Source organism: Salvia splendens, unplaced genomic scaffold (genome assembly GCF_004379255.2).
Source record: "Salvia splendens isolate huo1 unplaced genomic scaffold, SspV2 ctg653, whole genome shotgun sequence".
NCBI classification, from domain to species: Eukaryota; Viridiplantae; Streptophyta; class Magnoliopsida; order Lamiales; family Lamiaceae; genus Salvia; species Salvia splendens.
The window spans coordinates 5326-18965 of NW_024599316.1; the positions used below are offsets into that span (position 1 = coordinate 5326).

The window sequence follows — 13640 nt, forward strand, 5'->3', positions numbered from 1 at the left end:
GAAAGAAGCAAAGCCAAAGAATCAAGAAGACAATTCACCTCGGCGAAGTCCGTGGGCCATGCAAAAGGCTCACAGACATTTTCCGAAGGGGGCCCCATGACGATGTCTCTCTCCGACGCTCTTGGGGGCTTCTGGGCCCTCCCCTTCCCCTTTGCCGAAGTCGACTCCGGCTTCTTCGGATCCGAAGAGGTTTTTTGCCTCTTCGGAGTCCTCTCGGCATCAGACGCCGAGCTGGTGGTTTTCGGCCTCTCCGGCTCCTTGGACTCCGAAGATTTGCGGCTCAGCTTATTCAATATGTTCACTACCGAAAAACAAGGAAACAAGGTTAGTTTTCGCCGCTAAAGCAGTAAGGCATAAAAAAGAAATCCTCACCCTCAGTCTCTTCGTCCGAAGACGAGATATTGAACACGAGGTCGCCCTTGACGAGCTCAGTTTCCGAGTATTGTTTCCTAATCATAGGAATCTTATTGAGCTCGCCCTCGAGCTCGGCCAACGGTTCTAACCGAGGATGGGGAATCACGGACTTCGGCCCTCTCCAAGGAAAGCCCGGAGCCGAAGTCCTATTATAAAAAAAGAAACGGTTTTGCCATTTCGGCCACTTGGTTTTGCAGAAGGCCCTAAAAGGCTGTAAGGGGATCAAGTAAAACCAAGATCCCTTCCTTTTAAACTGGAAAAATTAAGGATTGCCCGCAGAGACAGATCCTTATCTAGCCTACGGAGTTCGGCAGCAAAAGCCGACAAGTGCCTCCAAGAATTCGGAGTCACCTGACCTAAAGGGAGTTGAAAAAAATCAAGAAGCTCTACAAAAGGTGGGGGAAGAGGAAAACGAAGCCCGCATTCTAAGCAGGCTTCGTAAACGGTGGCATAACCCTCCGGCGGGTCGTTAGCCCTATGATCATCGTCGGGAACCACCGCCTTCCCCCGGGAAGAAGATATTTTTCGTGTAGAGATATCACGGTGTCCTTACTCAAGACGCTGTGAAAGTATTCTACAGTCTTCTCCCCGGACTCTTTCCGGCTAGAAGACCCCTTGCCCCCTTTCCTATCGCTACCTAACTCAGAAGAAGAAGAAGAAGACATGGTTCTTACTCTTTGCAAAATCTGAAGAAATTCTGAAGAAATTCTTGAAAGCGGAAGGAAATTTTTACGCAAAAGAGACAGAGTGCAGAAGAAGCAATAGCAAAAGTATTCAAAGGATGAAGAAAGGGCGTATTTATCAGATTCGGAGAAGATTTCAAAATCATCGCACCGTTTCGAATCCCACCTTTTCAGGATTCAACGGCCGGATTTTACTGTCGCATTTAATGCAGTCACGCGCAAGGCACGTCCTCTAACGTCAGCCTCCCCCGTACCTTTGTCCAGAATGCCGAAGTGACTCGCTTCGCCGAAGTGATTCACTTCGCTTTTCGGGGGGGGGTAGTGATGGAGTACGGACTAAACAAGCCCAATAGCAGTGACAGCCCATCAGCCCAAAGCCCAAGGAAGAGTATCAGTTCGGCATTACCAAAGAGTTCGGCCCCAGCCTACAGCTCGGTAAAAGCCGACCAGTCAAGCTCTACTCTCAGATCGGCTAAAGCTGCTCGGCAATAGTTCAGCAGTTCGGTCTCAGTATTCGACCGAACTGGAAGATAGTCAACTCATGCAGGATCACATGCAGGATAGTGGACCAAGTACAGAGATAGTGGACTCATGCAGGATCTCATGCAAGATAGTGGACCCATGCAGGATCTCCATGACCTCCACGACATCCACAACCATCATTAGTGGTGATGCAAGCCACGATCTTAGTTCAATGTATAAATAGAACTTAGATCAGATAGAAAAGGGTTAAGTTCTAAAGAAGTTCTCTAGAGATAAAATATCAAATAGCAAGTCTGTATTGTAAGCTGTAGAAAACAGATCAAGCAATACAACTCTGCCCTCTTTTCTTCCCGTGGACGTAGATTTACCTCAGTAAATCGAACCACGTAAATCTCTGTGTCGTGATCTGCATTTTCCTGCATTCATCACCATCAAAAATTCGCCAAGCCATCATGTAGTAACAACCATTCGCATTTCGTTTAGCTAAGTGGTGCACGCCCCTTAAATACCCTTACAATGCATTCCTTGTGTGTCACTACGAAATATGCTAGAGCATCCATGTTATCCGTTATTGATGCTTTATATAGAGTAAGTTATTATGTATAACTTATAAATTGAAGCATTTAATTTCCACACGTGGTTTGAAAAAAATTATACTACTAATAAATAGTTAAAGTAGAGATAAAGTAAAATAACAGATAACTTTTCTCATTTGGAGTCCCATTTGAGTTCGGCATGAGTTTTAAGAAATATAAATGAAAGTAGGTGAGAAAAGATAGTGCAAATGTGAGACCCATTTTTATATACTCCTAGTTTTATAGTAATAGAATGTGAATGAAATGAGTTAGTGGAAAGTGATGTGTACATATCATTTATAGTAAAGGTGAATCGGGACTCCTAATGGTAGACAGACTAAAATGGTAGACCTAATTAGGATTGACTTATTATTTTACATGTATAGTTTCAGTTAGAATATTTTCAAATCGAAAATTTACGGTTAATCGTTGATTTTGGCACAAAACCAATACTAACCATAAAAATTGACAAAACTGAGAAAAAATCGACAAAAATAAGCTAAAATAATAAAATTTTAATAAAATACGGTTTGAAACTGAAACGATAAATGTTTGTTAGGATTCATTTTCTGTGCGTTGGAAACCAACTATTCCTGAACCAACTACACCCTTGCATGATCATCCAACCATGCAGTGTGACAAAATATCCTCGAATTGAAAGTCACATACAACTGATAATGACTTAATTCACTGCGATTTAAATGACTATATATATAATAATTATAAATTGACAAAAGAGAAATAATTAAGAAAATAAAGGGTGGGCTGGCAGTGGGCCTTTACTGACAGCAATTTCAGCAGATCTCAGTCTTAATCTGAGAAGGCCCACTTGGAATTGGAATTTACGAATTAATTTAATTTAAAAATTTTGAAGATGGGGAAAAGCGCAAAAAGGTTAAAAAAGTAATTCCCATGTTCAAAAGATCTAATTATTACATGGTCCACTCTTCTCTTCTCTTCTCCTCTCTCTCTCTCTCTCGCTCGCTCGCTCAATTATAAATGACATCTGAAGAATTGGAAAAGGTGATATTGAATATTGACTGATTGGAGCAGAGGGGAAGGAAGGAGTGAGAAACCCATATATACACACACAGAGAATCGCACTATACTACTTCTTTCCTCCAACTCAGTGGCTCTGCTTAATTTGCAGATAGGAGTATCTCAGTTTTCGCCATTTCCACACTTACCGAAGCATTGTTAGTATACAAAATACGCGCATGCAACGGTGGAGTTTGATTTAGTCCTTGTTTGGAAATCTGCGCCTTCGAATACAACACAAGACTCTTTTTTTTTTGTTTGCGTTGGTTGAGGGAAAAAAGGTTGAATTTTGCTGAGGGTTTTGGGAACGTTGGTGTGCTGCTTTCTTCGGAGTTTTTTTTAGCATGAGATGTTGAGATCTGAGGAGGATTTGAAAGTTTGTTTGTTTTTTTGAGCTAGAGATGGTGTTTCTCAATTGCATTTTCTCTGATTGAGGAGAAAAAAAATCAGGAACTGATTGGGCTGAGTTTTGGTGGAAACTTTTTCAATTTGGCCTTACTTTCTTCATGAAATAAGGCTTAATTTGTTGATATCGATGAATTGGAGGAGTGAGGGGGTAGAAAATTGAGTTTTGAAATTTTGGAGGGTGAAATTCGGAGGATTAAAGTACTGGTGTTATGCTATTTGGGGGTGGAGAGGAGGTAACTGGAAGCTGGATTTTTTTTGAGTTTTGGGAAATATTAGGGATTTATTTTGTTTATGATTTGTTTGGATTTTGCTATTTGCAGTTACTGCTGTTTATTGTGCTTCTTCAACTGTATTGTTTGAATCTTCATCATGAAACTCTCTGCTTGCTTGAATCAGCAGTCTCCTGAAGGTGAGATTTCCCTTTCTTCCCTTTTGTTTTATGCATTGATGGCTTGAGGCTGCTCAACTGTGAGATTTTGACACATATTTATTGGAGAAAGTTGATGTGGAATCTTGATTTGTTTTATGCTTTTCTATGTTTAAAATTGAATAAAAATAATAATTATTCAAGTCTGCAAAATCTGCAAAAGAAGAACTTGATTCTCTTTCTTGAATTTTCTCTTCTTTCCTTGTTTTTCTGGGTGATGAGGTTTTCTGGGAGTGTGAATATTTTGCCTTTCCCTTTTTCATGAATATTTTCATGGCCCTTTTTTAACATTTTCCTTTTCCTTTGTGTTATATGTATGCATTATTGATTGATCGAATTATATACTGTTGTTGATTCCTCATCTGTTTTTGAGTATGATGATTTTTATTAAATTTGTGTTGATTCTGACTGTTCTTGATTACTGATGATTTTTCTCGAATTCGATCAGGAGAGAAGAGCTGCCTAAATTCTGAACTTTGGCATGCCTGTGCTGGCCCTCTCGTTTCTCTCCCGTCTCTCGGAAGTCATGTGGTGTATTTTCCGCAGGGCCACAGCGAGCAGGTATTCGTCTCACACTACATTTATTTCATCATGAACATAGTTTGTGAATCAAAAGCTCATAGTTCTTAACGCGTGCTGCATAGGTTGCTGTGTCCACGAACAAGGAAGTCGATGCTCAGATGCCCAATTACCAAAGTTTACCTGCACAGCTTGTTTGCCAGCTTCATAACGTGACCATGCATGTAAGTCATCTCGCGTCTGGAAATTTTATCACATCTCCGTTACTCGTGTGTGCTAGTTCATGAAGCTCATGTTTATGTTATTAACCAGGCCGACATAGAGACGGACGAGGTGTATGCACAGATGACCTTGCAGCCGCTGAATGCAGTATGTCACTTATCTTATTGTGGATTCCTTAAATCTTAGTCTTTGTCCTTGTGATAAAACTGCAAATTTTGCTTCATCTTTGTTGATTTTTGTGATCTTTTGCAGCAGGAACAGAAAGAGGTTTCCTTTCTTCCAGCAGACATGGGTGTAGCCAGTAAACAGCCGACGAATTACTTCTGCAAAACTTTGACAGCTAGTGACACAAGTACTCACGGTGGCTTCTCAGTTCCGCGTAGGGCAGCTGAAAAAGTGTTCCCACCATTGGTAAAAAAATGTTTTTGAAATTTAAAAACAAGTCTTTTTTATCTTTTTTGTTGTCTGGCATTTATAGTTATGCAATCAATATCTGTTTACAGGATTTTTCACAGCAACCTCCGGCACAAGAGTTGATTGCCAGGGATCTTCATAACAACGAGTGGAAATTCAGGCATATATTTCGAGGTAAGTTCTCGACTATACAAAAATGTAGATGGGGAAAGATTGTAATATCTTCAGATTGCACATTTTTATCAACGCCTAATTATTTATGGCCTTTACTGGTTGGTCACTTTGGTCTATTAGCATAGTCGTTACATCTGGTTTTATAATTAGAATTTTAATTGATGTTTGTGTCATAAAATGTATGCTTATGCCATGGATTTTTCTTTTCAATAATTTTCAACAATTTGATGTTAAAATCCTTTTATCACTATCTCAGGTCAGCCAAAGAGGCATCTGCTAACAACTGGTTGGAGTGTTTTTGTGAGTGCTAAAAGACTTGTTGCTGGTGATTCGGTTCTTTTCATATGGTATGCACTTCATTTCTCTAGAATCTGGTAACATAATTCTACTGCGGCGAGGTCTGACTTGGTTTGTTTATGCTTTAATCAGGAACGAGAAGAATCAGCTGCTTCTTGGCATTCGGCGTGCTAACCGCCCACAAACAGTGATGCCTTCGTCAGTTTTATCTAGTGATAGCATGCATCTAGGTCTGCTTGCTGCTGCTGCTCATGCAGCTGCAACAAATAGCCGTTTCACGATATTCTATAATCCCAGGTATGTTGCTACCTCAAGATAAATGCCTGCTCGATATTCTAACGACATTCTGCTGACACCGATTTTGATTCAGGGCAAGTCCCTCTGAATTTGTTATACCTCTGGCTAAATACATAAAAGCAGTGCATCATACGCGAGTGTCTGTGGGGATGCGCTTCAGGATGCTGTTTGAAACAGAAGAATCTAGTGTTCGTCGGTATGTTTTGATGCTTTTACGCTGAGAAATGCTTTTTCGACATGTTTTTGCGTTGGTACTGAGATGTTTATGGTTCCAGCTATATGGGCACAATAACTGGCATAAGCGACTCAGATCCTGTCAGGTGGCCGAATTCACATTGGCGATCAGTTAAGGTAAGCTACACCTTCTCAGCTTCCTGCAACTTGTGTATGACTTCATGGATGGATACACATTGATCGTATTCACCACTGCCTGCTTAATTAGATGATTTCTGATCAATAAAGGTTGGCTGGGACGAATCAACAGCTGGAGAGAGGCAGCCGAGAGTTTCACTTTGGGAAATCGAACCTCTAACCACATTCCCTATGTATCCATCACCGTTTCCTCTAAGACTGAAGCGGCCATGGCCGTCAGGTCTCCCCTCCTACGCAGGTAGAATCCCACTTCCATACTTGACTGGATGTATTCGAGCTCTATCTGTATAGTCATCTCTCACACATGCGTGCCTGATCGTATTTCTAAAATCCGCATTGTTTGTTGTATCTAGGGATGAAGATTGATGACATGGGGTTAAATCCCTCCCTCATGTGGCTTCGTGGAGACGGAGGAATGCAAGCCCTGAACCAAGGGATGGGGGTCTCACCTTGGATGCAGCCGAGGTTTGACGCATCGATGCTTGGCTTGCAAAACGATATTTATCATGCTATGGCAGCTGCAGCTATGCAGGATATGAGGGTTATGGACCCTTCCAAACAAATTCTTTCCTCGATTATGCAATTCCAGCAGCCCCAATCCATCGGCAGCAGATCTGCAGGCTATATGCAGCAGCCTCTGTCCTCTGCTCCGTTTGTTCAAAGCCTTCAAGGAATCCAGTCTCAGGCAATGTCGCAGTCTCAAGCAAATCTCCTCCAACAAAATTCGTTCAACGAAGCACAGATCCACCAGCAGCAGCATCAGCACAGTAATCAGACGCAGCAAGTTGTTGATCCACAGCTATCACAGTTGTCATCAAATTCTCAAGTGCAGTCTCAGACGATGCACTCGATGTCTTCCATGCAGCAGTGCTTTCCAGAGTCGAATGTGAAACCGGTCGGCAATATGAGCTCTCCTCTGCACAGCCTGTTGAGTTCGGTCACCCAGGAGGAGGCCTCCAACCTCCTCAACGTGTCAAGGTCGAACAACTTGCTATCTTCGAGTGGTTGGCCGACAAAACGGGTTGCTCTAGATCCTCTTTCCAGTGGTATCCCCTCGCAGACTATCTCACCGCAGGCTGATCAGTTAGGACTCTTAAACTCAAATGCAACCAGCAATCCTGTTTCTTTGCCTCCATTTCCCAGTAGAGATTGCTTGATGGAGCAAGAAGCGAATAACGATCCCCACAACCACTTTCTCTTTGGAGTGAACATAGATTCCTCCTCTCTTCTCATGCCGAATGGATTGTCAAACCTGAAAGCAGTCAGTGAGCCTGATAACGCGGCCATGACCTTCGCCTCTTCCAGCTACATGACTAGCTCCGGTGCTGATTACTCACTCAATCCTACAGTGACTTCAAGCAGTTTCATTGATGACTCGGGTTTTCTGATATCTAATGACAATGGTGGGCATAATGATCCGTCCGATAGAACCTTTGTTAAGGTAATTTGCTCGAAAAATATTTGGGGATAATTTTCTTAGATATGTCTAATCCTTCAAAAACTCGGCTCTATGCATTATGAATCTAATCTATCACCCAAAGTAAATACCCATTTACGAGTCGGCATCTGATTTGTGTTTGTGAATATTCCACAGGTTCACAAAACTGGGTCGTTCGGAAGGTCACTCGACATCACCAAATTTAGCAGTTATTCGGAGCTGCGCAGTGAGCTCGCTCAGATGTTTGGCCTTGAAGGCGAATTGGAAGATCCGTTGAGATCAGGCTGGCAGCTTGTATTTGTGGACCGTGAAAACGATGTCCTTCTTCTCGGGGACGACCCCTGGCAGTAAGTTCTCTCACCATTTCTCACTCACATTCTTGACAGAATATGCAAATGTATATATCTTCTGTTGCTTCGAAGACACTCTGATTTTTCTACTATTTCAGGGAGTTCGTAAACAGCGTATGGTGCATCAAGATCCTGTCGCCACAAGAGGTGCAGGAAATGGGGAAACTAGGACTGGAGCTTCTAAACTCCATCCCCCTACAAAGGTTGCCTGTCCAAAACGGCGGCTGTGATAGTTATGGAAGCCGGCAGGAGGGTAGGAACATGAGCACCGTTATACCGTCTGTCGGAAGTCTTGATTTCTGAATTCTGAGCCAGTTGTATTAATAGTTGCAATCTGTCTGTAATATTAGCTTTATCTGAATCTGGTAGCCATGAGATTTTCTATTTCTAACTTGAAAAGATTTTATAATAGAAGCTATAATACTGTAAGTATCTCATAGTTCATCCTCCTCTGTTCTCTTCCCATGTTCTGGTCTAGTATTAGTTGATCATGAAATAGCACTAGTTTTGATTGTCTATCACTTCAAAAAAACTCAGTTTAGCCCTATTTTGTTTGCTTCTCATGTCTTGTGTACACTTTTTTTTGACAAGCCAATTTAGTCTTTTTAATTTGACTCAACTTGATAGGAAACTTGTATGGAGTATAACCAAAAATGGCAGATATTTTACATCAAAACTATACATGGTGTGAATGAGGACATGTATAGCTGCAAAGACTTGCAGTTCAATCTAAAAGCTTCAAATTCTTGACTGAAAAAAGATATATGGTGGAAAGCAAACCACAATGGTGATTCTCACATGGAGAAACTTATTCCCACAGGAGTGTGTTTTCCTGCGTATTTTGCTGAGGACGTCCTGCTCGGTTATGACCAACCACAGCAGATGAAGGTGGAAGAAGGGATACGGCCCGTGTCGCGTATGTATTCTGCCTGCAACGCAGTTTTTTCAGCCTGTCGGTTTTTCCTAGCTTCAGCTAATGCTCTTTTCTCCTCCGATTTTCGTCTTGCCATTGCTACCTTCTTCACCATCTTTGCTTGAGCCTGCGCTTTCATTTGCTCGATTTGGGCCTGATTATCGATTTTTTTATCAGTTTTCCTTTTGATGCTAGACAGTGAATTCTTATGGATTTCATTGATAAGGAGATGAGATGCCTTTACCTCTATCTGCTTCATTTCCGCATCAAACCTTGCTTTCTGCTGACTCTCCCATGCCTGAATTCTTATTTCTTCGCGTTTATATCTGAAATCAGATTCAAGAAAGTTGAAAGCTGCAACTGATAACAACACCGGTATTTCAACTACAAAACAAAAGCTTGGAGAATGAACCTGGCAACATGCTTAGCTTCCTCAGCTTCTTCCCAGGCAGCTGCGCGCTTTGTATACTGAGTCGGTGTAAGCTCATCATTGTCTGTAGCTTCATTCCCAGAATCCCTATTATCAGTCTCGTCTTTGCTTGCCCAAGCAGCAATATTCATCTTACCGAGTTGAACGCCCAGGCCACAATCTCCCTTCTCGTTTTAAGCTTTTGCTCTTGCTCGGACAATTCCTTCTTAGCATGTTCGGCCAAGTTCTGAGTTGAATTGCTGATGGAATGTTCCGTTGGTGTGGGTGCTTGTTCCCCTCTCCGAGGAGTAGAAGGTATGGAAGACATTGGGCTGCGAATTGGGGTTGTTGGACTTACCGGTGTAGTACTCCTTGACGGCTCTTGGCTCGGAACAGGAGTCATTTCTGTTCCCATGTCTCTCATCGATACTGATCGTATGGCAGGATCTGCTGGCATCAAAAGAAGCCAATAAGCAAAGCAATTTCACAAAGTTGCAAACCATTGTTCTCTTTCTTAGCTACACATTATATTCATTCATTCCCTGACAAGATCAAGATAGCAGCAGCAGCGACAGAATCATTGGAGTAAAATAATTAATCAGTTTCCCGATTAAGGAGAGATTCAAGCAAGTACAACTTTCTTGTAGTAGTATAACTTTTTGAGTAATAAAGATCCATATTTCAAAACAAATCAACCAAATTTCCAGTCTAATGAGATAGTTACTCCTAAGTACATGTCTAAATCTAACAAATTACATAGTTAGTCAAACCTTGAAATTTGAAAAGCTTGGCAAAGTTGTATCTATAACTGACAAATATTGCAGGGGAAGAGAAACATCGACACTTCTTTCTTTCTAAGTTTTCATTATCTTCATGAAAAAGCAATAGAGGTTCAAGCTGATGAAGTCAAAAAGCATGAAAACAAAAACACCCATTCAAAATATACAACAGAGTTGAAGCACCATATTCACCTGTTGTTTCGTCTGTTACACTCTTGGTGCAAGGCATATTTGAATCATCCATCAATGCGAATTTCCCCTGCGAAGCAGGTTGGCAAAAATCAACACGCTTCACCGATGGCTCTGGCACAACTCTCACCATTTTCGCAGCTGGTTGTCTGTTCACCTGATTTTGGATGTTGGCCTTCTTTGAGATATTGGATTGCACATTTTTCTTGTTCATAATCCACTTCTCTGCATCGTTCCATTTCGATGACATTGGCCTCGAGAACGATCTTGTTATGGAATGGTGCAGCGACCTCTCCCCTTTATGGAACTCAAAGCTCGAGGTGCTATCATAATCAAGATTTTCATCCTCACACATTCTAATGGGGTGGACAGAACTGGAATTACCAGTATCTCCCTTGGAAAGAAGCTGCATTCTAAAACGACTAGCATCACCATTATCCTTTGCTCTGAGCTCCTTCGACTGCAATGAATTCCCATCGCCTTTGCTAGCTCCATCAGACTTAACTTGTGAAACCTCTAAATTCAATGCTGCAAAAAGAAAACAGGATGCAGGCCTAAAATCAGCAAAAGGGCTTTTCACAGTTAGAGCACTAAAACTGCTGCTTCACTCAAAGAAACAAATAACTTCACCCAAGTCTTTCCCCATTGAAAAACTTAAAACCAATTTAACCATCCCAATAGAAACAGTTCAAAGCAGGCAAAAGCTACTAGGCCCACTAGTACTAATTCAATGATATCTAAGGACTAAAGATAACTAATAAATGCAACCTACCAATAAAAAACAGAGTAAGTGAAGGCAAAAAGGTAAGGGGGAAAAACATCAAACCTTCCTCTCCAAAATCCCCATTTTCGGCTGCCAACAAGCTGTCCTTGGCAAACTCTGAATCTCCCATTCTAGCAGGAGATGTTCTTGAGGAAATACTGTTTGATCTCTTTTGATGGTGTGACCCCATAAGCTTCATCCTCAGTTTACTCGGAGATAAAATAGCAGTCTGCAACAACACCCAAAAAAAAATTTAAATGAAAAACGTATCCAAATTGAGAGGCTTCACACACCCCACTTTAGAAAACTTGGAAAAGATCAAAAATTTACTTTAACCCCATTTAAATGATCTCATTTCATTCAACCTCAATTTTCTTTAAGCGTGATTTTCTCTGAAGCCATTAATCAAGCAATTGGCGTGCTGGGATCACAAAACATCCAATTTGAAATATATCGATGACGAAACAACAATTCCTGGAAAAAGGAGGAGAAATGCATGTATGCAGAGAGAAGAGAAGAGAAAAGATTGGAATACCTGAACTTTGTGTATCCTATCGTACTCCATTAGATTCTGTCTATGCTTTTTCGCTTTCTACTGTTATACTCACAGGCGCAGATACGTATATAAGAAAACCGTGAAGAGACGTGTAGAGAGAGAGAGGAGAGGGTGAGCTAGCCAAGACGAAGCCAGCCAATACACGATTTTTGGTCAGAGCTTGCTAATCTGATGCCTTATTTAGAGAAAGAGAGAGGGTTGGAATGATTTATTTAAAAAAAATACTCTTTCAATTCCTCATTAATTGTCTCGTTTTTATTCTTTCTTATCTCTATTAATTTATCTAATTTTATTTTACTATATTTGATATTTGATAAATAGAAATATACATTTCACTACTTTTTTTTCTTTCAATTTTTTAAGACATCTCCAATTATATAGTAGGAGTATCAAATTTCATTTCTTTTAGAAAACTTTTTCAATCATATTGCAAATTCAAACTCATTTTTTCATTTTTATACGGACAAAACCAAATATGGGGCTATTAACAAAATTATGTGAGACATATACTAAAATAATGGTATAAAATTTACAACATAAAATTTACAACAGTAAAAAGATGAGATAGTTAATGGAGATAAGAGGGGATAATAATTTGATAAATTACTAGATAAATCAGGAAGTCAAATTCTAATATATTCCACACTTTTCCAAAATTGAATAATGGACTATAAATATTGTAATTTTTGCAATCATCTCATTATCTTGTTTTTCATTGAAATACATGATGATTTTGCTATCCATTTTGAGCATGCCACTCACCACATAAACATGTATCACTATAATGATGTGAATTGACATTCCTAACATAGTAGCCATAGCATAGGGTTATCACATTATTATGTATTTTGTTGGAAATTAAACAATTTAATAATTGTGAAAAGTACAGTCTTCGCGATTTAAAATTCAGTTTTTGAAATGTGTGGAAAATACCAAAATTTTCATCTTTTGCAATTTATTTGATAATTTATCCTAATATTTTCTATAAAGTGAGAAGTTTATGTAATTCACAAACATCTACAATGTGCCCTTATGAGGGAGAAGAATATTTATGAGATTGATAATATTGAAATATTGGTTGGTGCATAAATGGTATGTAGTGGTAATATATTCTTGAGACTAAATCACTCAATTTATTTCAAGGACATTTTTTCGAAATACTAATAATGCCCTAATCTATGCATTTCCTGATTTCCACTTCACAAATTTTGTCTTTGGCAATTATGATGATTACACTTGTGGGATAATGGGTCCGTTTAACTTTTGTCACTCCTGATATCATTGTTGGCTTTAAAATGTCGTGTAGAAGTATACCGTATTGTAGTAATTGAAAAGGTATATGAAAATCATACCAACTTACCCACTTAATTTCAAAATTTAAATTAGTAGACTTTAAAAATGAATTTCATGTGTTTCGTAGATTATACACAAGTAGTATTATTTCATCCGTTCACAAAAATAGAAACAAATTTTTTTGTTTATATGTGCGTATGAAATTTATCACATTCCATGTAGAGCAATACGATTTACATTTCACAATATTCACCCCACAATTTGAATTGAAGTGAATGATGAGTTGGTTCAAAACTGAAGGCGGGAGAGAGGTGATAATGGTTGTGCATGGAATGCATAGAGTTGTTGGGATTCTGATTATTTTTTATTTTATTTTTTACTTATTTCAGAAGTTATGTTATGTACATTTATTCAGTCTATTATCCGGCCTATTTTTAATTTAAAATAACACCACCTGTCTCAGTAGTAGTATGAGTATAATTCTAGCTATCATTAGCATAACGAATTATTATCATCCATTTTGAAGAGTAATTACATATTTCATGCAAAATATTTTACCTTTATTTCAATTTAATACAAAAAGTATTAAGTTTTATATATTTCATATAAAAAGTTTACTTAGTGTTA

General features: G+C 39.6%; 1 protein-coding gene and 1 pseudogene across 2 annotated transcripts; one reads left to right on the forward strand and one right to left on the reverse strand.

Annotated features, from left to right (window-relative positions):
• Positions 1-3174: 3174 nt before the first annotated feature.
• Positions 3175-8674, forward strand: LOC121790885 (auxin response factor 6-like). Of its 2 annotated transcripts, none has more exons than XM_042188985.1 (15): positions 3175-3834; positions 3922-4010; positions 4477-4589; positions 4673-4771; positions 4860-4916; positions 5022-5180; positions 5273-5357; positions 5614-5704; positions 5787-5951; positions 6025-6147; positions 6227-6302; positions 6414-6561; positions 6677-7764; positions 7918-8108; positions 8210-8674. In XM_042188985.1, exons 2-15 carry the CDS (start codon positions 3971-3973, stop codon positions 8412-8414), a joined length of 2640 nt encoding a protein of 879 aa, XP_042044919.1. In that variant the 5' UTR covers positions 3175-3834; positions 3922-3970; the 3' UTR covers positions 8415-8674. The 2 variants fall into 2 exon arrangements, with proteins under 2 accessions (XP_042044919.1, XP_042044920.1); XM_042188986.1 differs by having other exon boundaries at positions 5025-5180.
• A 76-nt stretch (positions 8675-8750) lies between these two features.
• Positions 8751-11927, reverse strand: LOC121790886 (annotated as a pseudogene).
• Positions 11928-13640: the final 1713 nt, after the last annotated feature.